At 36.8% G+C, this 27,416-nt stretch overlaps 3 protein-coding genes across 4 annotated transcripts; 1 reads left to right on the top strand and 2 right to left on the bottom strand.

Annotated features, from left to right (window-relative positions):
- Positions 1-1,315: 1,315 nt before the first annotated feature.
- On the bottom strand, positions 1,316-1,991 carry LOC129905548 (ER membrane protein complex subunit 5). The gene is made up of 3 exons (XM_055981040.1): positions 1,825-1,991; positions 1,705-1,757; positions 1,316-1,647 (listed from the first exon to the last, which is right to left on the bottom strand). Exons 1-3 carry the CDS (start codon positions 1,904-1,906, stop codon positions 1,423-1,425), a joined length of 360 nt encoding a protein of 119 aa, XP_055837015.1. The 5' UTR covers positions 1,907-1,991; the 3' UTR covers positions 1,316-1,422.
- A 2,426-nt stretch (positions 1,992-4,417) lies between these two features.
- LOC129907015 (uncharacterized) lies at positions 4,418-26,471 on the bottom strand. The gene is made up of 8 exons (XM_055983048.1): positions 26,317-26,471; positions 26,142-26,255; positions 20,102-21,070; positions 19,844-20,030; positions 7,735-7,754; positions 6,867-6,995; positions 4,741-6,429; positions 4,418-4,670 (listed from the first exon to the last, which is right to left on the bottom strand). The coding sequence occupies exons 1-8, from the start codon at positions 26,381-26,383 to the stop codon at positions 4,450-4,452; spliced, it is 3,396 nt and encodes a 1,131-aa protein (XP_055839023.1). The 5' UTR covers positions 26,384-26,471; the 3' UTR covers positions 4,418-4,449.
- On the top strand, positions 9,244-14,849 carry LOC129905537 (uncharacterized). 2 transcript variants are annotated; one of them, XM_055981011.1, is made up of 6 exons: positions 9,244-9,374; positions 9,480-9,676; positions 12,276-12,401; positions 12,589-13,242; positions 13,566-14,546; positions 14,603-14,849. In XM_055981011.1, exons 2-6 carry the CDS (start codon positions 9,598-9,600, stop codon positions 14,794-14,796), a joined length of 2,034 nt encoding a protein of 677 aa, XP_055836986.1. In that variant the 5' UTR covers positions 9,244-9,374; positions 9,480-9,597; the 3' UTR covers positions 14,797-14,849. The 2 variants fall into 2 exon arrangements, with proteins under 2 accessions (XP_055836986.1, XP_055836985.1); XM_055981010.1 differs by lacking the exon at positions 9,244-9,374 and having other exon boundaries at positions 9,386-9,676.
- Positions 26,472-27,416: the final 945 nt, after the last annotated feature.

Here is a 27,416-nt window from a genome sequence, read left to right on the forward strand (position 1 = left end):
TTACTAGAATAAAAATTAATTAAATTTCTCAAAAAAAATCTCCACAAAAAAAAAAAAGTTTCAAATTTTACCGGTATTCGAACCTAGGCCAGTAGGAGTAAAAGGCATCGGCCTTGTTCTCTAGACTAATATGACTTTTCAATATATGAAAACTTATATCAATATAAGCTCTTTGAAATGTATAATAATAATTATTAATTTTTTTATGAAGGTTTAAAAAAATTATTAGTTAAGACTCAACTCGAAAATACATGATAGTTGAAGCGCAAACCTATAGTTCATCTATCTTCCGGTACTCTTATAGTCGCATGAGTAATCTGCGGTGTCACTTCTATTTGTAATTATTCAATGCTGGTAGCTGCCTTCAGTTGGAAACATTTTATCTACTGCTGAATTTAATTTGTAATTTTTTTGTTTTGACTTTGACATAATACACGAAGTTCGTTAGTATTTTCGCTGTTGACTTTTGAGACTTGAAAATTTTTCTCAATTTTTTAAAATCAAAACATTTAAAAAAAAATTTTATCATAAAACCAAAGTATACTTGTGTGGACTTAAGTCGTGCATTTTGTTTTATTCGGAAAGGAGATATATTGCAAAAAAAAATGTTTTTGGTGTAATAACCATTTAAACTTGTCTCAATTTATTTCTGTTTATCAAACGGTTTTCCAACATTTTATTCAAAAAAATACGTATTGAGTAGTTGTATTAGCATTTTTTCTTCTGGTTATGAGAGCTCAATTGTGCCCTTAATTATGAAAGTGGACTAAGTCACTCCTAAAAATGGAATCAAATCTAGCCTAAAAATAATTATTATTTAAGCGGTAAAGTTTATTTGATCGCGAAATTGCAGTAAATATATTTCTTTATTGCTCCTTCAGTGATTTCATAAAAGAAATACAATTAAATCGTTATAAGAAATTTATTATGTAAGTTTTTCTTTAACCAATGCAAAAAGTGACTTAGTCCACTTTCATAATCAAGGGCACAATTTAGGTCTATTTTCTTCACAATTGCTTAACTTGAAGCAAACTCCAACGCGTGCAACGAAAACACTTTAATAAATTAACAAAAATTCAAATCGAAATAAAACTTGTATATATGTATCTTTTATGAAAAACAAAGTGGGATCTTTGCTATTGAGTACATTAGAAAAAAGTCACTCATTCGAATTTTTGAGTTGAAATGAATTGAGTACATTTTCTTCGGATTTTGACTCAGTCATCTAGGAAAAATTCTTTGAATTTCAAAAATGTTCCAAAAATATTAAATGAATACAGTTTTTATAAACTCAAAAGGAAAAGAAAACAAAGCGTTTTGAATTCATCATTTAATCTAAAAAAAGAAAGAAAAATCAAACACCATACAATTCCATTCATACTAAAATGTTCTACAATTCTATGATCTAGCTAAATCCTTTGCTTAGTCATTCATCATCAAATCACTTCGTCCTCCCATCGGCGGTTCATATGAAGGATGCAACGCTTTACCTCGATGATTGAAGGAATAGAAAGAAGGCAGATTACCCAAAGTTTCCCAAGACTTTCCTTGCAAATCGACAGCAGCACGGATTTCTTTAAAGTCCGCCACAATTTGTATGATGTTGTAAATGATAACAATTAAACTCATTACTGTTTGGATTATTATCTAGAATTGAAATAAATAAGAAATATTTTTTTGTTGGATAATTTTAAAGATTTTTACATCAAGAGGCAACTGATTCCAGTCCTGTTCTGTGACACGAAGATAAGTTCGATCTAAAAAGAAACATTTTGGTAAAATATGGTTATATATATGGCATATTTCGACTGGTTTTCAACTTACGATGAGCTGCAGAAAAGGCAGCATGAGCCAAAGATGCAAATCCTCCGAAGAGTAACAATTTATTTATTAATTTAAAGGACATTTTTATTTTTATATATTTTTGGTAAGCAAAGTGCAAAACGAGAAGAAAAAATTAATTGATTTGTGGAAGTAAGAAATGTCACCTGCTTAATGACAGCTGTCAGATTTTTGTTTCTTGTAGTTGGTACACTCGGTGTGTTCATTCGGATTCACACCACAGGGTGTGATAGGTAGCACATTTCGAGTGCGGATTTTTTTTAATGAGTTTTTTTTTTACTTCTTACTTCTTACAAGCGGGCATTTTGACCATTTGCATTGGTAATTTTTTGATACCGAAAGTTATTTATTTATAAGGACTAACATCTAAAGCCTGCGTACTAGATCGAGATAAATTTTTGCTGAGCAAAAATTTATATAAGAATTTCAGCCGAGTTGTGATTCAGCTAAAAAATCACACATTATTTACCAACTGCATATTTTTTATATGTCACAATTTAGCGAAGAATAAGTCAAGACAAATTGAGAAAAAAATGTCAGCGAAAATTTATGTCAGTACTAGGCTTTAGGCTAAGAACACATATGCGATTTTGATCGCCCGATTATTCTGTCGCAAAAATGGATCACAAGGATTTCAATGCCTGTGAACTTGAACACACATGCTTCCCGCGATTAAAAATTTTAAAATTGTGTCTACAGTCATTGAAATCGTTGTGATAGAATTTGCGACTGAATAATCCCGAGATCAAAATCGCATGTGTGTTCCTAGCCTTAAGGCTTGGCCACACTGGAGGGTATGCGGTAGCGGTACGGGTAGCGGTGAGGGTACTTGTATGAAAAAAATTCCAAACTGACACATCAACGTTCAGGTGTGGAATTTTTTTAGTACAAATATCGTTACCGCTATACCGCATACCCTCCGGTGTGGCCAAGCCTTTATATGTGAATTTAAACCAGCGATGTCTACATTCTGTGCTCCTCACATTAGGCGCGTCCCATAAAGATAAAATAAAAAATAATTTTGTGGAACAAGTTTCTCAAATTAATCCATTTTTTTTTTTCAAATCCAACACTTCAACTGCAACTTCACACAACTGCAACTTTTCAAATATTTAATTGTGAACAAAATTATTTCGAAATTAATTATTTCGTGGAGCAAGCTCAAAATAATAACATATTCTGCACACCGCCAATTTGAATATCGAACGAACAGCTGTTTTGTTCAAAAAAACGTCAAAACAATAAGAAAACAAAATCAGAGAAATTAATCCGATACATTTTCATCTCAAAATTCTGCGAAAAAGAGTGAGCGCTCAACTGAGATTTTTTGTCTCACTTAAAAATCTCTGAGCCCTCAGAAATCTTTCTGGGGACGCAGCTATTGGATTCACTCTTTCTCACCATCAAGTACAAGTGAGAAAGCAACTTAGAAATGTCAAAATGAATCGGCGGAGTGAGGCCAATGTTAACACCGTCAAAAACGATGTCCAAACAACAGGTGCAGAGATACCCAAAGGAGATGGGAAACTTTCGTACGTTTTACCCCCCCAAAACTCATTTGTTTATTTCGTGTTGTTGTAATCTCTTTTGTATTCGTGAATAATGTGAAAAGCACACATAGCCACAGTGTTTTAACGCACACCTAGCCAAAAATGTACGATTTTTCACGCATACTTAGCTAAAAGCGTCCGTTTTTTCACACATACTTAGCCAAAAATGTCCGACGGAGCTTGTAGGCAAACCAGTATGACGTCAGAAGTTTCCCATCTCCTTCTGTGTATCTCTGAACAGGTGTGTTTAATAATACGACCGGCTTAACCGGACAATTAAAACCCATCGGGGCTTAGCCGGAAATCTTGGCAGCTAAAGTGCTGAATTGAATGTTCCGAAATCAACAGACACAAACAAAATTTAGAGTAGTTGTCATATTTTTCGCTTTCGGGTTTTTCTTTTTGGTTTTACAAAGACATACAAAAATGTATGCTAGCGAAAATAGTTAAATACAATTTGTCATTCCAAACTTCAGTTTTCACGTTTATAAACCAATTCTAAAAAAATGTATGAAAAAATTAGTTTGGTAGCACAGATTTAAAACTCTTCAAAAAGTTAAGCCCACAGAAATCTATGGGCTAAACAATTAGCCCAAACCTAGAAGGGCTAAGGTGTTCGTGTTGTTGCATTTAACATGTAAATTGCTTAGCCCCGACTGCGTTTTTTTTTTGTCAAGTTGAGCCCAGTCGTAATAAAAAACACTCTTAACAACAAAAAGTTCAAAACATACATTCAGGTATCAGGTGGTTTGCGTTGAGTGCCATTTCTATGCAGAATTTTAAGTGTCAAAACATTTTCCTTTTATACCAAAGTATTTTGACATTACTTTCTTGCTTTTTATGCTTAAATAAGAGCATGATGCATACACGCTTACAATATGAAATACGAATCAGAACTAGAAAATTTTGCTAAGAAAACTCCTTGGGCTTATTTTGACAGGAAATGGAAATCGAACAGACTGTTGGCGAGCGGCTCAAACTACATTTGACAGTCTTTAGACCTTAAAATTCATAAGATAAAGTCATAACTTATTTATAACAGAAAATGATTTATGTTCTAAAACCAAAATACATAAAAAAATATTCCCAAATTTAATCCAAAAGAAGCTCGAAGAAACTTAAAAGAGCCTGAATTTCTTGTTGGCACAAAAGTGAGATTAAAAGACGTATTGCATTCAATTCCTTGACAATAGTGGCACTCTGTTCCGTTTCCTTGTTGACATTCCTTAAGATCATCACTAGTAAGATCTGAAGCACAACCTCTTTCAATGAAATCACCTTAAAATAAATAAGAATATTAAAATTACCAACTTACTTTTGTGTCAACGTCAAATTCTAAAGAACTCACCATCAATTTTCGTGTAACAACCACGTTCTTCAAATCTCACTGTTCCATTACTACACAGATTTCCTTCTAGATTGACAACTGTGGTTGTACAAATATTCGCTTCATTTATTTTCTCTCGACATTCAATACATTTTTGGGCAATCTGACTTTTTCCATTACAGCCATTTTTCTCACAAATATGTTCCAAATATTCATCATCCTCGTCAGTTTCGTTTTCATCTAAGCTACAACCACGACTTGTTGAACCATCTGAATACAATCGAGTATAACAGCTCTCAGTTGTCAAAAATTTAACTTCTTTTTGACACATTTCCATAGTCTCATTAATTCCTTGAAACCAACTACAGCCTTGATCTTCTCGCGAGCATTTATGACATAGCAAAGATGCATTCCGACTAACTGGCATCATATTGCAACCAGATCCAGTACAAAGTCGACATCCTTTACCACTTTGTATTGCCAATAAACACTCATAATACAAATTACTATCCGATCGACATCCACGAACCATAGTGTTCCTTCCACTTAAAAACTCAAAACATGCGTCACTCTTGTCATATACTGCACATGGCAGCATATTTGAAGTATCAACAACGTTACTACACTTATCTCGACCGTCACAATGATGACAGCGCAATCTGGCAGTTGGATACACGCCATCGTTACATAAATTCCCTGAGCAGGGATAGCAGCTTGATTGCGTGCTATTACACGTAAGCTGTGGACTTTCACATCCTCTGACAGTCTTGCCATTTGATAAGACAGCACTGACACAACCTGCTCCTGCTATTTCACAATATTCCACATCGATTATATTTGGATTTATCCATTGACCACAATTCGGACTGTCATCGGAAGAACATTTGTAACATTTGGTAAAATTCGATTTATTACAACTGTCATCTTGACATTCATTACAACGGGCATCTGGTACTTGAAGTGGGGATCCACATCCTCGTCGTACACTGTCATCTTTATACAGACACGAATTACATGATGATACCTCAGCACCTTCACAAGTTGAAGCTGTCAGTAATGCTGGATTACTTAAACATGCCTCGCTGGTGCTCGAGTCACAAACGACACATTTCTGTTGTTTCAAGCATTTTTTGTTGCATAAATTTGTGGCACAAAGATCATAGTTTTGAGAATCAAGAGACAATATTCCGCTATCGGATGAACATCCTCGAACAACATGGTCCAAATTTATGTACAAAAAACAACTTGGTTGTTCATGACCTAAGAGAGCTAAATCGCTACAAGTTGTTTCATTTTTTATGACACACGAACTGTTATATATTTCAAAAAGGTCCATTTTGCAACCTCTAGCATCATGCGAATCACATTTGGAACATGTCAGTGTCTCTACAGCTGGCAAATTATTACAGCCATTAATATCGCAGTACAACACCGATCCGCTAGGAGTTCTTTTAGTGTCAGAATCACAGCCACGGAATGTTTCAATTTCATCAATGACATCTGTATAACAGTTGTCATCTTCAACGAAATTTAGACATGGCGTTGGCTTTGTCACTGGTTGTGGTACGCAACTTTTCCCACTGCATTGATGGCATTTTAGACGGCCCGGTGGATATACACCTTTGTTGCATAAGCTTTCTGAGCAGGTTATGTAGTATTTCGGGCCCCGGGGAGTGTTTGAACTACATCCTCTGTAGGTTACTGAATCCACTGAAAGAATAAAAGAAATCAATATTAAAAGTTGAAGCTTCTAGCAGGAATGCTGTATGTTTTTCACCTTGACATTTTTTTTGATAACTTTTTTCATATTCGTGTGACCATGATTTTTAAAATTTAGTAGGTCCACATCATAATAATTTGATGTATTTGCTGGGTTAGTCAATATAGGTAAATGTCATTTTGACATTTGTCAAAAAATACAAACGATGTAAAAGAAGCATAACTCCCAAATGCAAATAACATACTTAATTAAAAATTCTGCTTCTTTAAAGCTTTACAGAAGCAGCATTAGCATCTGTAAGGCCTTATACAAGCAAAATTGTATGTTGGGTAATAAAAATGGCGCCGAATCCACTCAGTTATATTGTCAGTTGGGTGAAAACATTCCTTAAAGCATTTTTTAACAAAACTTAAGTAAACGAACTCACCTATTGATGATGCGCAAGAATACGCACTGTTGCAAGTTTCTGTTGGAAGTTTTTCACTGTCTAAACTTGTTGCACATTCTGGCAATGTTATTGAATCACATTTAAAGCAAATCATAGCGAAACATTTCCCTTTATAGAAACAACATGGATATTAGTTATAAACACGAAATAACTCTCGTTTTCTAAAGAAAAATATTTACCTAACAAAGTAAAAAATGTCAATGCCAAAAGGTTCCCCGACAACTGCATTGTTGTTTATATAGACTTGTTATTGATGGTTATTTTAATCACATGAAAAGTCAATCACAGACTGGCTATTATGGTTGTTAAACAACTGTGTGGCTTCCTATTGAACCACTTTTGTTTTCCTAAAATGGCTAGGAAAATACTAAAATCATCATTATCAGTTTTCTAATATCTTAAAGTATAGGTAAATTAATATCTTCAAGTAGTTGATAACGAAATTTTGATGATAAGACAAACCCAAGTTGTCATTGTTTTAAAATTATAAGTACAATTGAGTGCAGTCTAAGATATGTTAAAATGCAGTGGTAATAATCAGGACCGCCATTTAACAGTTTTGGGCCCTCATGCTTGATTGAAAATGCCACTAAGGCCCATACAAAATCAAGGAGCACACTTTAAACAACTGTTGTAACTAGGTCTTAAATAAACTCAAACTACAAAAATAAATTTTTAATTCTTACCCATTTTTGACTAAAGCAAAAAAAAAAAAAACACATTTTTAAACGATATTACCTGGTGCAGGTTATCCTAAATATAATTTAATCTATGAGTTATCTCGCAAACTTGCAAATGACTTTTTTGTTCATTATTGTTTTCTTGATAAACAATATATTTATCATACCTTTATCGAAGAAAATCGGCCTAAAAGAAAAAAATTATCGCGGTTAAGAAACAAATAATTCCCTTTAAAAATTAATATCTTAGCAATAAAAAAATATATTAACTTTTTTTAAAATGCAGTTACAAAGAATAGCATTTCTTCTAAAAATCAAGACATTACGGAAGGTTCTATCATAATATAAGTATTAAAGAAGAAATTAACATTAGCATGAGTAAAGACATACCAAAGTAAGCGTATTCTTAAATCATCGCTAAAGGCTATCAAATTTGCAGATAGAGAGTTACTGTAAAACAATTTTTTTCTTAGAGTACACCCAAGAATCATCCCCCAAAATAGTCTTATCTCATTCCGGGACACCTGTACACATACATAAATTCAATTTTTTTGTGCTGTAAAGGATGGGCTAACGAAAAAAAAAATTATGTAATTTGTTGGTACTACCATGAGAAAAAATATAAAACAGGACAATTTTTACACTGAAAAAAAAACAATTTTTCATTTTTAAGAGGTTGGTAATTTGAAAAAGTTTTTTTTTTGTCATAATTTTTAGACTAAGAGTGGGCTAACGAGAAAAAGTGATGGAATTTGTAATTTTATTATTTAAAAAAAAGATTTTACTAAGCATGTAGCTTTTCTAAGTGCTCATACGGCAAACAAAAATCAATGATTTTTACACTTGAAAAAATGTTTGTATTTAAGATTCTTTACAGGAATTTTATGTACCTATACGTTATATCATGTAAGAATTCTAAGTCTAATAAATAACTTGTTAGGCGTAGTGTCCACACTAGTGGATTTACTTTTTTTAAATTATAAATTAAAAAAGGTCACTGTGGTGTATGCGTACTATTTTTTTGAGGTGAATAAAAACTAATACTTCTAAGGGAAGGATAGCGAAAATAAAAGCCGAGCTATTCTGGGCTTACCTTGAGCAAACAAACCACAATAGAAAACCAAAAATTTTAACACTGAATTTTTTGTAATTTTTGAGGTAAAAAAAATAATTCCCTTATAGTTTTCGAAATAATGTTGGGTTATTTAAAAAAATCTTAGGCTGTCCTAGGCTAGGCAGATTTGAAAAAAACATTAGCATTTGGGGGTGCTAACTTGCACATAGCCGTGAATCGATATGTTTAAATGTATTTGATTCAAAAATTTTGTTAATTTTTTTTTGCATCTTCCATCTTGAAAATTAACAGCACAATAATCAATCTTCTAAACATCTTGTTATCATAAAAATTTCTTCAAAAACCACCTCTTTTGTTTTTCACTTTTCAAAGGTTCAACATTGAACTTGGTATATTGCAACTTCCACAAAGGTAATTTCAACAGAAAAAATCAAAATGTGTCCTTCGTCCCATGATTAAAAATGTAAACTTAACAAAAAATAATTTATGATAAATATCGATTTCTCTAGTTGTTCTACATTTCAAATTAATATGAAAGTTCAATTGATAACTTAGGGGGTTGTAGAAGGTACACTACTCTTGGCGTTAATCATTTTCAAAATATTCAATAAACGTTCAGAACGTGTCATAGTCGACGTTGAACCATCAAATATAATAGATAAACGTTCATGCCGCGGCTTCTGTTTTGATTTGCATTGATAAGAGATTTTTTTTTTTATTATAAGTTTTGAAGTGAGTAGATGTAAGAGTCTTATCGCTTTAAACTAAACGCTGATTTAGAGTTGCATAGTCCTTTTGTTTGGATAGTTTATGTGCATAAATTAAATTTTTTTGCAGAATTCATTTAAGCTGACGTTGATTCAGTTAAGTAGTGGATAAGTCGACATCGATTGCGGAGTAATATTTTATTTTTCATTGTGCATAGCGGGAATTTTTTTTTGAAGTGGATTTGAAAATGGATTATCGAGGAAAATCAAGAACCCTTATAGTTTGGATTATACTTATTGTAAGTGGAATTCAAGGACAGTTAGATGGTAGGTAAATATTTTTATTTTAAAGAAAATTTTCTTTTAACATTGATCATAAATTTGTATAATGAAACAAAAAATTCTTAAAGCTTCTACAACTTCATAGATAATATTCTCCTCTAAAAAAAGAAAAGTGGGTTTCCTAAAAATCAATATTTATCGTGTAAAACTGGTTAAATATATCGAATATTATTCTGTTTCTTGAGTCTTTTTATGTGTTTCTCTCTATTTTCAGGTAACGGATTTGGAATTTACTCTGGACCCCGATTTTAGAAATATTAAAATCAGAAATACATTTTGCAGTATATTTATATTGATTTTAGTTCGTTTTCCACACTATTTTACACTTTTATCAGTATTTTAAATGCTTTGATTAAAAAATCCTGTCTTTTAAGTTTTCTAAAATATAGGATTTTTAATATGTAAAACTCAAATTCCATAAGTAAAATTCCAATTTCCATATTTTATGGGAATTATAACACTGGTCTAAATTTTTTTATGTGCCAACACTAAACTATACGCACTTAGGGCCAGTTGTACAAACGTGGTTCAGCCACCGATTTCGGCGCATTAGCTGCGGGTGGATCTTGCACCAGTGCTAAACCGGAACCTTACCACCGATTTTAGAGGATAAAAGTTTCTGAGCCCTTAACATCCTATCAACTCCCGTTATTTTAAATATTTCCGTTAGAAAGTTCAAAAAATCGTTTTAACTTATTTTAAAGTTACCAAAAATTTCCCCACCAGATTTTCCGGGACATGCACGTGCCCCGGACATGTCCCGGACTTGTCCCGGACATGTCCCGGAATTATCCCGGAGATGTGCCGGACTTGTCCCGGACATATACCGGACTTGTCCCGGACATATACCGGACTTGTCCCGGACTTGTCCCGGACATGTCCCGGACTTTTCCCGGACATATCCCGGACATGTCCCGGACTTGTCCCGGACATGTCCCGGACATGTCCCGGACTTGTCCCGGACATGTCCCGGACTTGTCCCGGACATGTCCCAGACTTGTCCCGGACATGTCCCGGACATGTCCCGGACATGTCCCAGACTTGTCCCGGACATGTCCCGGACATGTCCTGGACATGTCCCGGACTTGTCCCGGACATGTCCCGGACTTGTCCCGAACTTGTCCCGGACATGTCCCCGACTCGTCCCGGAAATGTCCCCGACTTGTCCCGGACATGTCCTGGACTTGTCCCGGACATGTCCCTGACATGTCCCGGACATGTCCCGGACATGTCCCGGACATGTCCCGGAGTTGTCCCGGACTTGTCGGGGACATGTCCCCAACTTGTCCCGGACATGTCCCCGACTTGTCCCGGACATGTCCCGGACATGTCCCGGACATGTCCCGGACTTGGTCCGGACATGTCCCCGACTTGTCCCGGACATAACCCGGACTTGTCCCGGACATGTCCCGGACTTGTCCCCTACATGTCCCGGACTTGTCCCGGACATGTCCCAGACTTGTCCCGGACATGTCCCGGACTTGTCCCGGACATGTCCAGGACTTGTCCCGGACATGTCCAGGACTTGTCCCGGACATGTCCCGGACTTGTCCCGGACATATCCCGGACATGTCCCGAACATGTCTGGGACATGTCCCGGACATGTCCCAGACTTGTCCCGGACATGTCCTGGACATGTCCCGGACTTGTCCCGGACATGTCCCGGACTTGTCCCGGACATGTCCCGGACTTGTCCCGAACTTGTCCCGGACATGTCCCCGACTTGTCTCGGACATGTCCCCGACTTGTCCCGGACATGTCCTGGACTTGTCCCGGACATGTCCTGGACTTGTCCCGGACATGTCCCGGACTTGTCCCGGACATGTCCAGGACTTGTCCCGGACATGTCCTGGACTTGTCCCGGACATATCCCGGACATGTCCCGAACTTGTCCCGGACATGTCCCGGACATATCCCGGACATGTCCCGGACTTGTCCCGGACATGTCCCGGACTTGTCCCGGACATGTCCCAGACATGTCCCCGACTTGTCCCGGACATGTCCCGGACTTGTCCCGGACATGTCCCAGACTTGTCCCGGACATGTCCCGGACTTGTCCCGAACTTGTCCCGGACATGTCCCCGACTTGTCCCGGACTTGTCCCGGACATGTCCCGGACTTGTCCCGGACTTGTCCCGGTCATGTCCCGGACTTGTCCCGGACATGTCCCGGACTTGTCCCAGACATGTCCCGGACTTGTCCCAGACATGTCCCGGACTTGTCCCAGACATGTCTCGGACTTGTCCCAGACTTGTCCCGGACATGTCCCGGACATGTCACGGACTTGTCCCGGACATGTCACGGACTTGTCCCGGACATGTCTCGGACTTGTCCCGGACTTGTACCGCACATGTCTCGGACTTGTCACGGACATGTCCCGCACTTGTCCCGGACGTTACCCGGACATGTCAAATAAATAGATTTTAAATTATTTTGCAGTGTTTACTGATTTATTTACAATTTGTTTTTAAAATTATTATTTTTATTATTATCTATTTTTTTATTGGCTGTTGACACATTATAGGGAGATAATGTACATATGAACATGTGTAGTGTTAAATCGAAATTATCTCCTTCATTTCAGATTTCATGAAAATATGTGACTTGTGCAATTTTGATGGTCTTCTGGATTGTAATTCAACTAATATATTTCACATCAATATGACCATTAATTGCGAGATGACGAAGAAAATGTGTACTCTGGGAATAAGTGAGTATTCTTGGGGCCAGCTTTTTAATGCAAAGTTAACTCTGAGTTAAATCGGCATGGAAATTGAATGAATGATGGGTTTACATGGGTCCTAACTTTAAAACAAGAATAACCTCGCATTGAAAAACTGGCCGTCAAATTTGTACGATTATAACTAACTCCAATATTTTTATATTGACATTTTAAGATGAATGTTTTGAAGGCTTTGAAGATCTAACCTTGCACGACATCGATCACAAACATATTTGTATTTTCAAAGATATGTCTAAAGAGCTAGCAGAATCATCGATAAATATGGTTAACGGTGCTGAAAGCCTTGAAACTCTCGGACCTTATGATAGTGAAAATACTCCAATGAGTATTTTCGACATCCAACCGGATGAAGTTACTTTTAAAGATGATTCAGTAGAATCGACTACAATCAATCAAATTTCTACTGAAACCAGTAAAATGCAAGAAATAACAAAAGAAAGTTCTTTAATGGACTTACAAGACAATCAACAACAGGATGAAGATAAAACTTCGTCTTATTTAACAGAAACCTCAATGACAATCATAACTTCTACGGGAAGTTACGAAACTCCCATTTTAGTAACAGAAATTCCCTATCAAGATGAATCGCTTACGATGCAGCAGGATGCGCCTGAAGATCTTAAACGAAATTTTAATAACAATATGGAACCTTTGTTGGAAAATGAAGTTCCGGTTCCTAATCCAGAAGTTGAGACAGTGTCATGCTTTGTTTGTGAAAGCTTAAAGGATGATGCTTGTTTAGGTAGAATTGAAGAATTAAAGACAATCGATTGTCCCAAGCCAACTGGATGCGTTTCATATCATTCTGGTAAGTTTAAAACAGGAATAACCAACTCACTTAAAAGTTCATTTTATTTTGACATCTGTCAAAACGGTTTTCACATTGGCCTCACTTCGCCGACAAATTTTGACAGCTTTGTGAGTCCAAAGATTTTTATCTCTTTCTAATCATGAAGTGCAAGTGAGACAGTATCACAGAAATGCCAAAATGATTCGGTGGAGTGGGGCCAATGTGAACACCGTCTAAGAATTTCAAATTCCCTGAAAGTGTAAGTAGATCTTTACCAAGTGCAAAAGTCTGTTTTGTCGTTTGAAACGATCATTGTTTTTGTTTGTACTTATTTTCTCTAGATGGCAACATTGTCCGAAACTGTGGATCTGTCATTTCAGCTGGTGAAAATGATTTATGTCGCAAACCCAGTAATAAAAGTTGCGATACATGTCCTTCGGGTGAATGTAATAAAAAACCCTGGAAAGAGTGCTTTAAATGCAATTCTAAAGACGATCCTAACTGTGCCCTATGGTCAAATGCTGAAACCGTTCCATATGCAGTTTGTCCAAATTACAATGACAACTGTTTGGTTCGTATAACAAAAGAAGGTGACACATTGCGTGAATGCTCGCCGTCAGATGTCAAGTGCGGAGAAGATGAGCTATGTTCGATTTGTGAAGGACCTTTGTGTAATTCAGGTGTTTTCCCACCCAATCGACTTCAATGTATACAATGCCAAGAGTGTGAAGATGTTCAAGATCCGATTAATGCACTGCCATGTCTCAATTATAATGCAAATGAAAAATGTTTTTTGTATGTCACAGCAAAGAGTAAAATGTATCGTGGGTGTATTTCAAATGTCACTGATATGCGTGAATGTCAAAATAATGAATCTAAATGTATTACGTGCAATGAAAAGAATGGATGCAATAATGTTCCACTGATGAAAGAACCAACACTTTCGTGTAGCAAATGCAAGTCAAAAGAAGATCCAAGTTGTCTTTGGGAACAACCTGAAACAACAGTTTTAAAATGTGTCAAAAAGTATCTATTTCATTTGACAGAATCTTGTTTGACACAATTTAATCCATCAACCCAAGAAGCAGTTCGTGATTGTTCAATGGATTATGGAGTGTGTACTTCGGAAGATCAGGATTGTAAAACATGTTCGGAAAATGGATGTAATCGTGGCAATCTTATGGAACAGCAATGTATTCAGTGTCAAAGTGATCAGCCAGGACAGATGGAATGTCAAAATCAAGCAGCCGGTATACCACCAGTCAAGTGTCCACCGGAAAAACAAACTTATGAAAATCGTGGGTGTTTCACTTTAACTAAAGGTAAATGTGTCAAAAAAAACACTGTCTGTCAACTGTCAAAATTTTATTATTTACAGGAAATGTTACATTCCGAGGATGTGTTGCAAACTTGTCTAAAGAAGACTCACAGCTATGCAAGAAAAATGGTGAAACTTCGTGTGTAATTTGTGTGAAAGATTTATGCAATAATGTTTTAGCGCCATCTAGAAGTTCTAAAACAGTACAAATGTCTTTGTTCACTTTATTTAGTGTCATTTTAACCATGATTTAAGTTAAAACTATTTTGTAAAAATTAACCAATTCTTGTCTATTAATTATATGTATTTACTTTTCCGCAATAAGATTTAAGAGTGTTTATTTTTTACACTTGTAAGAGTGTGAACATAATAGATTTCAATGCTCATTCTTTGCAAATTAAACTACTCTAGAGTTGAAATCTACTACTATAAACTACACATTCAGATCTTTCCGAGCAGAAGATTATCTGTAGATTGTTGTACTAGATCTATTAAACAAGCCCCGTTCCATTGGAGGTGGTAGTTTACTCATGAGTAGATCTAGTACTAGAATTAACACATGATCTTCTACTCGAGGAGATAGGAATGTGTAGTTGTTGTACTAGATTTCTACTCACGAGTAAACTACCACCTCCAATGGAACAGGGCTACAGTTACTCATGAGTAGGTAGTCTAAAACCTCCAAAGGATCGCGGCTAATATAAGAAGATAAGCAACTGTGGTATATACAGGGTTTTCCAATAATATGTGTTATTTTGAATAGCCCGCTATTTCGGTAGCTGTCACTTTTGAAGCTGTCATTTTTTGAAATTTAAGAAGTAGAAACTAAACACGCTTCAACAACGCATTGAAATTATTAAAGAAAATGATCCAGAATTACATCGAAAAATCATCTTGACTGATGAGGCCCATTTCCACCTCGGAGGCTACGTCAACAAGCAAAACTGTCGCATTTGGGGCTCGGAAAACCCAAGAGTTATTGAAATGACCCACGTGGGGAATTCTGAAATGACCCATGTGGGCATGACCCACATGGGGCATGACCCACGTGGGCATGACCCACATGGGGCATGACCCACGTGCGGCATGACCCACATGGGGCATGACCCACATGGGTCATTTCCAAATGCCCCACGTGGGTCATTTCAGAATGCCCCACGTGGTTCATTTCAGAATGCCTCATGTGGGTCATGTCCCATGTGAGTCATGCCCCACGTGGGTCATGCCCCACGTGGGTGATGTCCCATGTGGGTCATGTCCCATGTGGGTGATGTCCCATGTGGGTCATGTCCCACGTGGGTAATGTCCCATTTTGTCATGCCCCATGTGGGTCATGCCCCACGTGGGTCATGCCCCACGTGGGTCATGCCCCTCGTGGGTCATGCCCCATGTGGGTCATGGCCCATGTGGGTTATGCCCCATGTGGGTCATGCCCCTCGTGGGTCATGCCACATGTGGGTCATGCCCCACGTGGGTCATGCCCCACGTGGGTCATGCCCCACGTGGGTCATGCCCCTCGTGGGTCATGCCCCATGTGGGTCATGGCCCATGTGGGTTATGCCCCATGTGGGTCATGCCCCATGTGAGTCATGCCCTACGTGGGTCATGCCCCACGTGGGTGATGTCCCATGTGGGTCATGTCCCATGTGGGTCATGTCCCATGTGGGTCATGTCCCACGTGGGTAATGTCCCATTTGGTCATGCCCCATGTGGGTCATGCCCCACGTGGGTCATGCCCCACGTGGGTCATGCCCCACGTGGGTCATGCCCCACGTGGGTCATGCCCCTCGTGGGTCATGCCCCATGTGGGTCATGGCCCATGTGGGTTATGCCCCATGTGGGTCATGCCCCTCGTGGGTCATGCCACATGTGGGTCATGCCCCACGTGGGTCATGCCCCATGTGGGTCATGCCCCACGTGGGTAATGCCCCATGTGGGTCATGTCCCATGTGGGTCATGCCCCATGTGGGTCATGCCCCACGTGGCTCATGCCACATGTGGGTCATGCCCCTCGTGGGTCATGCCACATGTGGGTCATGCCCCTCGTGGGTAATGGCCCATGTGGGTCATGTCCCATGTGGGTCATGCCCCATGTGGGTCATGCCCCACTTGGCTCATGCCACATGTGGGTCATGCCCCTCGTGGGTCATGCCACATGTGGGTCATGCCCCACGTGGGTCATGCCCCATGTGGGTCATGCCCCACGAGGGTAATGCCCCATGTGGGTCATGTCCCATGTGGGTCATGCCCCATGTGGGTCATGCCCCACGTGGCTCATGCCACATGTGGGTCATGCCCCTCGTGGGTCATGCCACATGTGGGTCATGCCCCTCGTGGGTCATGCCCCATGTGGTTCATGTCCAATGTGCGTCATGCCCCATGTGGGTCATGCCCCACGTGGGTCATGTCCCCCCTGGACCATAAACCACACCAAACAGTCATGGAGAGGCTTTTCAACAATAACTCTTGGGTTTTCCGAGCCCCAGATGCGACAGTTTTGCTTGTTGACGTAGCCTCCGAGGTGGAAATGGGCCTCATCAGTCAAGATGATTTTTCGATGTAATTCCGGATCATTTTCTTTAATAATTTCAATGCGTTGTTGAAGCGTGTTTAGTTTCTACTTCTTAAATTTCAAAAAATGACAGCTTCAAAAGTGACAGCTACCGAAATAGCGGGCTATTCAAAATAACACATATTATTGGAAAACCCTGTATGTACCACAGTTGCTTATCTTCTTATATTAGCCGCGATCCTTTGGAGGTTTTAGACTACCTACTCATGAGTAACTGTAGCCCTGTTCCATTGGAGGTGGTAGTTTACTCGTGAGTAGAAATCTAGTACAACAACTACACATTCCTATCTCCTCGAGTAGAAGATCATGTGTTAATTCTAGTACTAGATCTACTCATGAGTAAACTACCACCTCCAATGGAACGGGGCTTGTTTAATAGATCTAGTACAACAATCTACAGATAATCTTCTGCTCGGAAAGATCTGAATGTGTAGTTTATAGTAGTAGATTTCAACTCTAGAGTAGTTTAATTGCAAAGAATGAGCATTGAAATCTATTATGTTTTGAAATGACCCACGTGGGGCATTTTGAAATGCCCCACTTGGGGCATTCTGAAATGACCCACGTGGGACATTTGGAAATGACCCACGTGGGGCATTTGGAAATGACCCACGTGGGGCATTCTGAAATGACAAACGTGGGGCATTTGGAAATGCCCCATGTGGGGCATTCTGAAATGACCCAAGTGGGGCATGACCCACATGGGGCATGACCCACGTGGGGCATGACCACATGGGACATGGGACTTGACCCACGTGGGACATGACCCACATGGAACATGACCCACCTTGGACATGACCCACATGGGACATGACTCACATGGGACATGACCCACATGGGACATGACCCACATGGGACATGACCCACATGAGACATGACCCACCTTGGACATGACCCACATGGGACATGACCCACGTGGGGCATGACCCACATGGGACTTGACCCACGTGGGACATGACCCACATGGAACATGACCCACCTTGGACATGACCCACATGGGACATGACTCACATGGGACATGACCCACATGGGACATGACCCACATGGGACATGACCCACATGGGACTTGACCCACGTGGGACATGACCCACATGGAACATGACCCACCTTGGACATGACCCACATGGGACATGACTCACATGGGACATGACCCACATGGGACATGACCCACATGGGGCATGACCCACATTGGACATGACCCACGTGGGGCATGACCCACATGGGACTTGACCCACGTGGGACATGACCCACATGGAACATGACCCACGCGGGGCATGACCCACATGGGACATGACCCACATGGGACTTGACCCACATGGGACATGACCCACATGGAACATGACCCACGTGGGTCATGCAGCATGTGGGTCATGCCCCATGGCTGTCATGCCCCATGTGGGTCATGCCCACTTGGGTCATTTCCCATGTGGGTCATGCCCCATGTGGGTCATGTCCCATGTGGGTACAGCCCAGTGTCGATTCATGACCTCAAAGATGGAACGTGAAAGATAAGGTTTACGCCGAAAGCCCAGCGTCGATTCAAGACCTCAAAGATGGAATTCGTGAGGCTATCGAGGACATAGGGCAGCCACTTTGCGATTTGGTTATGGAAAATTTCATGAAAAGGATATGGTCCTTTAAGCGTGGTCGTGGCGGCCATTTGGCTGATGTTGTGTTCCATTATTAACGGCATACCTTCTTCTTTATAATGAAATAAACATGCGATCTCAAAAAATGCCATTTTTCTTTGAATATTGAAATAACACCTCTTATTAGAAAATCCGTTACGTAATGCCGCTTTTCCCTGGCAAAGGGTGTTGTTCTATGTGTACTTTTGTATGCTATAAACAAAATAATCTACGCTTATGTAGTGGAGTAGTGGTATTCTTAATTTAAACTTAAGCCTTGTACGCTGTTAAAGCGAAACAGAACAATTCGAAAATTTTAACTACAAACTTCATTGTGCTTTTCGTTTTCCAGTATGCAAAACTCTAAATTGTACTAGATTTGCGGGAGAGTTTTAACAGATTTTGTACAAACTAATTATTTTTGGTTACGTTTGTCTTAGCCGCAATTTTTGTTTATGTTTTTTGATGGTAAAGTAATTATGGATTATCTTGAACGGAGTTAAGGAGCTTGGTTTAAGTCAATTTCAGTTGCTGAGTGAATTCAAAATTTCAAAAACTCATTGTATAACAGTATAACAGAACCATTAATTAATCTCTCTTCTTTCTTTTTTATGTAGAACAATAAAAGTGCAAAATTTATCAAACTTTAACTTTACTATACAATCTTTCTTTTGAAATCATTGCTTGAATCCTATTTAAAGGAATGATATTTACCCTTCATTAAATTTAAAGTCTCCATTAAAAATTTAAAAAAAAACTGTCAAATCACATACAAATTTTAAAACTTCCCCTTTTTAATGGTGGTTTTAAATCAAATGGAGAGTGAATAAATTGGACCTAACAGGATTAAAAATCATTTTGTTGGTTTTTATGAAGATTACATTTGTACGATTTTAATACAGCCTTGACATTTTCTTGCAAATAAAACTTTTGTAGATTTTTAATATTTTTAAAACATCTTTAATGTAAATACAGAACAAACATAGTTAACATTATACTTAAGAAAAATTGAATCAGTAAAAAATATTTAGGAATAATTACAATAATTTTATACAAATATTAATTTAAAAAAAAGAAATTCATTTAAATTCTTAAAAGAACTTCAAAACCAACAGACAAGCTGCCAACAATCCACTAGTCAAAGCAATGCTATATGCTGAATCTGGTGCTTTTTCGGTATTACAATTGTCTCCCTTGCAAGTTTTACATGTCTTCTGGTTGGTATCTAAGCAATGTTTCCTTGATTTAGCATCAGCATCAGACAAACAGCTTCTTATAACAATACCATCTAAAAAAAATTAACAACAAAAATTAATCCAGTACAATTTTATTCATATCATATCTTCAAAATTAACTTACTCCATCGCTCAACATAACATTGAAAGCCTTCAGCTATTGTCAGCGTATTTCGGCATGGTTCAGGTTTATAATTATTTTCCGCATATGCGTCAACACATTTCGCATTTTCATCACTGCGACATTTGTAACAGGAACTAGCGCTTTTGTCATCAATGTTACAAGCATTAGTTGTGCAGGAAGAGCAAGTTGCAGAATTTCCACTACAATCAAACTCTGCAAGACATCCTCGAGCAACTTTACCTGCTTCAACTCTGTTCGTATAACAGCCATTGGCTTTCCAGTACTCAATTTTGGAGCATTCCTGAGCTTTATCAGAACTTTGGCTTCCAACACATGTCGATTCCTCAGAACTGCACTTGATGCATTTGACAGTTGAAGCAACTTTGAATTCATCAGAATTGCAATTGTCAGCTGTGCACTCTTTGCATTTTTCCTTTGGAGTCTCACTTGTACATTTTTGATATTCAGTTGTATCAGATTTACATCCTCGAGACATACTAGTCTCTGAAGTGCCATATTCATAACAACTATCTGGATCTTCAAACAAAAGGCATGCCGATGACATATCAGCAGTAGGTGTTTTTGCACAATTTGCATTATCTGATTTACATTGGTAACATTTGCGACGATTGGTTGGGAAAATATCCTTATTGCAACCACTGTCAGTGCAAGTACTACACTTGCCACTTGGACATTCTTTGTCATCTTTGATCGAACAACGACGTGATGTGTGGTTGTCATCAGTAATTTCCATTCGACAAGTTGTTATGCCATCAGCACACATTTCAAATGGTATGGAGTCAGGACTTTTCCAAAATGCACAGTCAGAAGTTTCTGATGACTTACATAATTTACACCGAAGTGGATTTTCTTTGTTGCATCCATCACCTTCACATGATTTGCAGTTCTTTCCCTCGCATTTTTCTTCGGAACTAAGAACACATCCTCGCTTGATATTTCCGTTGTTTTCTGGAAAGAAAAAAAGGACATACCATTCATTTATATTTTCAAAATATATATATATATACACTTTAAAAAAAATCTGTTCATTCGTTCAAAAAGTACGAGAACAGTTATAATAGTAGAGGTTCAGTTCATTTCCTTTTTTTCTTTAATATAGAGTAATTATATAAGAAAACTGTTATAATCTGTATAGAATAGTCTTATATATGTATAACAGGGATAGTTCTCTATAAAACTATAGTTAGATTTGTCTCTCTTATTCTTTTACACAAAGTAAGAAATCATTGTGCTGAGGGACAATGTTTTGTATAACAGTATTACAATATAATAATTATACTTTTCGCACTCTTTTTTAGATAAAGAGTGAGATGGCAATGTGTGCCGTAAGACGTCATGCTGTCATCTTTAATTAACCCTCTGTCGGCACACGGGTTGCGAATTTGGCAGGACAAAAATGAAAAGTGGTCACAGAATACAGTATTCGAGTTATTTGGAAAATTCTACATAAATTTCATACATGATTCTCCATAAAATAGTGAGAACGAACAAAGTTCTAGCGCCATGAAAAAGTTTAAACCAAATTCGCAAAAAAGAGGTGTGCCTACAGAGGGTTAAGGCCCATCTATAATAGTCGGAAAAGAGCCTACGGCCTTATATTAAAATATACGAATAAGTCCAAGGTATTCATATGACGTAACCATAATGGCGGATTGCTCAGTTTCGTTCAGTTTTGTTTCGCTGACGTAAAGTGTGATACTAATCGCACTTTAATCTGTCTCTCTCTTTCCATTCTACTACATAAAATAAATTAAGTAGTGACGTTACGTTTGGGATAGGAATTCAAAATTAAGAAGCTCAATATAATTATTTAAATTGATGAAAAGACTTACATTCAACATCTATCTAGAGCAACAGAAACAAGTTCTAGAAATACATATAAGAACCTTGATCACCAGTTGCCCTCAGAAGTAAACTATTTTTCCAAAGAATTTTCGTTTGAAGCTATAAGCTACGTATTCAGAGCACGAGTCGAACTGTTAAACTTAAACTTTATGCCCCATCGAGATGACTTGCCACAACTTTGCAATCTCTGCAATAGAAGAGAGAATGAGAGAATGAATCCATTTTATTGCAACCTGTCCAATGTTGCAGGAAATTCGACGATTGTATTTCGACTTAAGTTATGTCGATGTAAATCGACTAAACGAAATTCTTAACGGAGCTCTAGGATGGTCTTCCCTTTATAAGTAGGTACTGCAAACACGCCCTAACCTATCGAAATAGTTTTGATTTGTAAATCTCTGGTTACTGCAGCTCATTGCACCAAACAAAAAATGATATCTTTTGTGTTTCAAATCACGTAAAAATTGAAAATGTATTAAAATATTTGTGTTTCAAATCATCTCAAAATAGGTATCTTTTTGTGTTTCAAATCATATTAAAATTGTTAAAATGATATTATTTTATGTAATTCAAGATTAATAAATATAATAAAATTTATCGTTAAATTGGATTATTGAATTTTGTAAACCTATAAATAATTACTAACTTATTACTACTTTCGTATTAGTTTCGTATTCAAAGAAAAAAAAAAATTGTTACTTTTTTATATTCTTTCATTTATATTTTTTTTAACACTAAGCGAAATGTCATATCAGGCAGACGGCAGAATAGCCATGTCATTATTCTTAAGAAAAGAAATTTGTGAAACAAAATTTTATGGAATAAAGAATTTATCTATCTATCTATAATTATTTTGGGTAAAAGGGTGTTCTTTTAGGTGTTAAGTTTTATGTAAAAAGGTATCAAGTATAAGTAACATCTGACAAACATTTTCTTTATTTTGTTAATTTAGTGAAAGTGTTTCGTTTGTTATAAGAATAAGAATAATAGTCTACATTCTACAATAATATCCTGGAGAAAAGGGTATTTTTTTTAAAGAAACGATTAAATTCGGTATGCATACCAAAGAAAATATAAAACGACAAAAATTGTGTCCAAATAAAAATTGCTAAAAATGTTTCATTTCACAGGGAAAAAGGGGAATCTGTAATCCCCAAAAATCAGTGATATGGATGGTATCCTTACAAACTTAATAAAAAGTGTTTCCGAAGTAAAAAAGTTTCAATTTTTTTATATGAAAGGGTGTTTTTTTTATTACGTACGGATATAATATGGGATTATCATGTATCTTGTATTCATTATTCAAAAGTGTACCTAAACATTTGGTCGATTTTTGAGTAACATTTTGCTTGAAATTCATGCAGTAGGTATATCTTGTATTCAATATTCAGAAGTATTCCTAAATATTTTGTCGATTTTTGAATAACCCTGCTTGAAATTCATGCAGTACTCTCTTCTCTTTTACCCAACAGGTGAGCTGAATAAAGAGTATGGCTTTTGTATTAAGAAGTGATAATTCTCTGTGGTTCTGTGGGTCATTATAAGCTCATGGGTTTGATATATTTTATTGACCGTATCAGCGAGAGCTATTGCAAATTGCGATGCAAAGTTTTTGTAAAACTCAAACGCGATTCGGTCTTATTCTGGGGTCTTATTATCTTTTGAACTTTTAATAACATTTTCGACTTCGTATAAAGTAAATAGCACATCTAAGACATCATTCAGAAATAGAGGAAAATAAAGCTTTACCACATGTCACTTTTCAGTACATTTTCTTGAGATCTACTTCATTTTCTTGAGATAGATTTGTAGAAAATGTACTGAAAAGTGAGAAAGAGCTTAAGCTCATTCTTTTTGCATAAGAGCCGTTATCTCTATGAAGCCAAACCCTCTTACTTCATCTTAAGATATCTCGGACCGAATTAAAAGGCGAATTTAATTTCAAATTAAAGCTAATAATGTCTTTTTTTGAAAACCAGAGGTCTTCCAAGCCAAAAATTGGAAGTTAGGTCACGCAGCTTGTTTTAAGGTTAGGACTGTTATTCACTTATAACGTTTCCCCAGGCTGGGGGGTGAAATGTCAAGATGTGGCTTGGAAGACCTCTGGTTTTCAAAAAAAGACATTATTAGCTTTAATTTGAAATTAAATTCGCCTTTTAATTCGGTAAGTTGTAAGAGGCGCAGCGTATTATTTGAGACTTTTTCGCGAATTATTCGTAGTTTTGCATATACTTTGGGTCATTGTTAAGAATCTATGAAGCTTTTTCCAAAAAATCGTTTTGTATTTAAATGCTAATAACTCTTATTTTTATTTTATAGTGAAAAAGTTCCTTAAGTCATCGACCACCATACCAAAAAACCAGACTTTATGAAAAAACTCACTTTCATCGCTTCTTATCTTAAAACGGGCTGCATGACAAAACTGCCAGACTTTCACCTGGAAGACCTCTAAATTTTGATAGCTGATAATATCACCTTTAATTTGACACCAATATTGTCTTTTAACTCTATGAGATGCACAATGCACTTTACCACGCCAATCGTGCCAGGATGCGAACGGGAAGACCTGTGGTTTTCGTAACTACTATATTCTGTCCGATAAAAATTGGCAGTACAGGCCTTATGGGAGAGCTTTTTCAAATTCAGTGGGACCTAACGACTGCCAAAAAGCAATTCACGAAAAATATGCCCCTGAAACACACAAGAAAACCACAGACGCACCATGGCATTGTTGTTGTAATTTCTTTACTAAGCGAAGTACACCCTCCTATAACCGATCTGCCAAACGATCTGTGGCAGAATGAAACTCAATGATAAAACTTTTTTATTAAAAGTATTTACAATACATAAGAGTTACCATTGGTAAACTTCCTTCATAAACTACTCCTTTTTCTATTATTTTTCTGAAAGAGCTTTCAGGATTAATGCTTTTTCAAGCTTTTAAAATGAAAAAAAGCATTATGTGTTGTCGTGGTGTTGGTGGCTGTTTGTTTTTTATTTTGTGTATGAAGGAAAACAGTTAATGTCAACATTTCGACATGCATTTTAACATTTCAACAGGAAAAATAGTTTACCCTTGCTTGGGGTCGGGCTGTGTTTTAAATGAGTGAATTTTTTGTTTTGTTATTTTGGTGTTAAACGAAAAATTAATTTTTTTTTTTCGTTTTTGTGAAATTTTACCGATAAAATGGTAACGCTGGTACCTTTTCGAAACATTTTTTTCGGATAATACGGCATCGCTGTGTGAGCTTTTTTATGTGATAGACATATCCAGAAGGCGTGAAGCAGAGTGAGATGCAAATGCCCTATCTTCCCTGTACTGCCAATTTTTATCGGACAGAGTATAATAGCCCTCTTTCACTTCCCATTTGAAATTTTCTTTAGCTCGATGAGTTGAGCGTTTCTGCAGTGGCCGCCCGCTCTATTAGTTTAATTTATTTTAATTAAATTGATTGAAAATAATTTTTATATCTTATCATACAAACAATTCCAACAACTCACATTTCAATAAATTAATCTTTTTAATTTTATAGCACACGATACAACCTATTATTATGACTCAATTGTATTAAAATAAATCGTAGCATATTTTTGATTCAAGAAAAAGGTCTTTGTTAAAAATGAATGAGACAAATATTTTCGAAAAAGACTTTTGTTTTCAAAATTACGTTAAAATTTATAGAGAGACGATATGGAGTGCGGAACGGGTGGGATATTTTTGTTTTTATGTCTCCCTTTCAAATTTGTATTGTATCCATAATTTTATAGTAATTTTTTAAGCAAACAAAAAAATTTTCCTTATTTTTTTGTTAATAAAGAGGTTTTTCTGTCACGGGTGGAATATATAAAAGGCGAAATAGTAAATTGAAGATGCAGGTGGAAAAACCTTTATCACAAGTGGGACATTTGGGATTTTCTTTGCAATAAAAAATATTAATGTTATCTACTATAACGTTTAGAGGGTAGGTAAGTCTCGAATTATGAGTCATTTGCAATCACTTTCTCTTGTTTTCGATCAAATTTAGACTTTACGAAAACATACGAATATTTTTAGTTGGCATACAAAAAGGTTGACGTTAATGACAGTAACAACTTTTTTTTAACTTATTCATTATTGTATCATTGTTTTTCACATAAACTTCGATTTTTTTTTTCTGAGCCAAAAATCACTTACCAACTAAAGTATAACATTTTGTTGAGTCTGTTGATGAACATTCTGTGGCTGTTATTGCAGTAGGATTCGTTTTGCAATTTTCGGTTGAACTATCGCACTGTATGCATTTTATTGCTAAAAAGAACACCAGATTTTTATTAAAATTGAAGTACTTTTAATAAATTGATTTAAATACCAGCTTCACAAACACCAGAAGAAGTTAAAATTATTCCAAAAACTAATAAAAGCCATTTGATTTCCATGATCAATTTGATATTGAAAATCTAATTTTTTTTTTCACCTATAAAGCTCTTAAAATTAGTTATTTTTTTTGGTCGTATTGTCGACGAAAATATGCCATTGACTAAATTGACATTAAGTATAAATTTAATGTACCTGCATCTAGACTTTTTCAGGTGTTCGAAATGATAATAAATACATTTATCTTATCGAAAAAAATGATAACTATCGAGTGCTATAGCACATTTTTAACAAATCATTTTAAAAGTGCTTCAATCTCTACCTACAATTTTTAAAATAACAGTCTCAATAGAAGAAGACTGGTGGTCAAAATTGTAATTAATTCTCCACTTCTAAGAGAAACTAGCTCCATGTTGTTTTGAGAAATTTTAACACAACTGACAACTGACAATGATCCGCCATTTTTCGGTTTGTTATTTCTGTACGACCATTTAACCGTCGTCAAAAACACCATAACATCACCAATCCCCATTATGATATTTTTGACATTATTGTTTGAATTCTGTGATATCTGTAATTTTTGTAGAATTGACAGGTTAGATCAGAAACGTTAGAAACTTAAAACTTGATCAAATTTCAGGTCTCTGATTGGTAAGCTGTCAAACAAAATTATAACAGTTTAGGCAACTGTATTGAAAAGTTGACTGGAAAGTTAATCAAGAAAAATCTCTCTGACTTATTTGATACGTCTTATTGAAATTTACCGTTCATAAAACTTAATTTCTTCTATTTGCTTCTCCAAACAAATTTTGACAGTTCTTTGAGCAAAATTATCGGTTTATGAATTTATGGCGTTGCCGTTGTCATTTGCGTTCTCATATTTTAGCCATTTAACACAATTCAGTTCCATGACAAATTATGTTTACAAGTATTTAAGTAATATAGCAACTAATTTTGACAACTACAAATAAGGTTGTACAGTTTGACTGTCATGTCATTTTCTGTACGAATGACAATTATTTGTATTAAATGTGCCAAATCTTCCTTCCTAGCTCTGTGCGTTACGACGTTTATTTTGTGAAAAAGTACTTAATT

Source organism: Episyrphus balteatus, chromosome 1 (genome assembly GCF_945859705.1).
Source record: "Episyrphus balteatus chromosome 1, idEpiBalt1.1, whole genome shotgun sequence".
NCBI lineage: Eukaryota > Metazoa > Arthropoda > Insecta > Diptera > Syrphidae > Episyrphus > Episyrphus balteatus.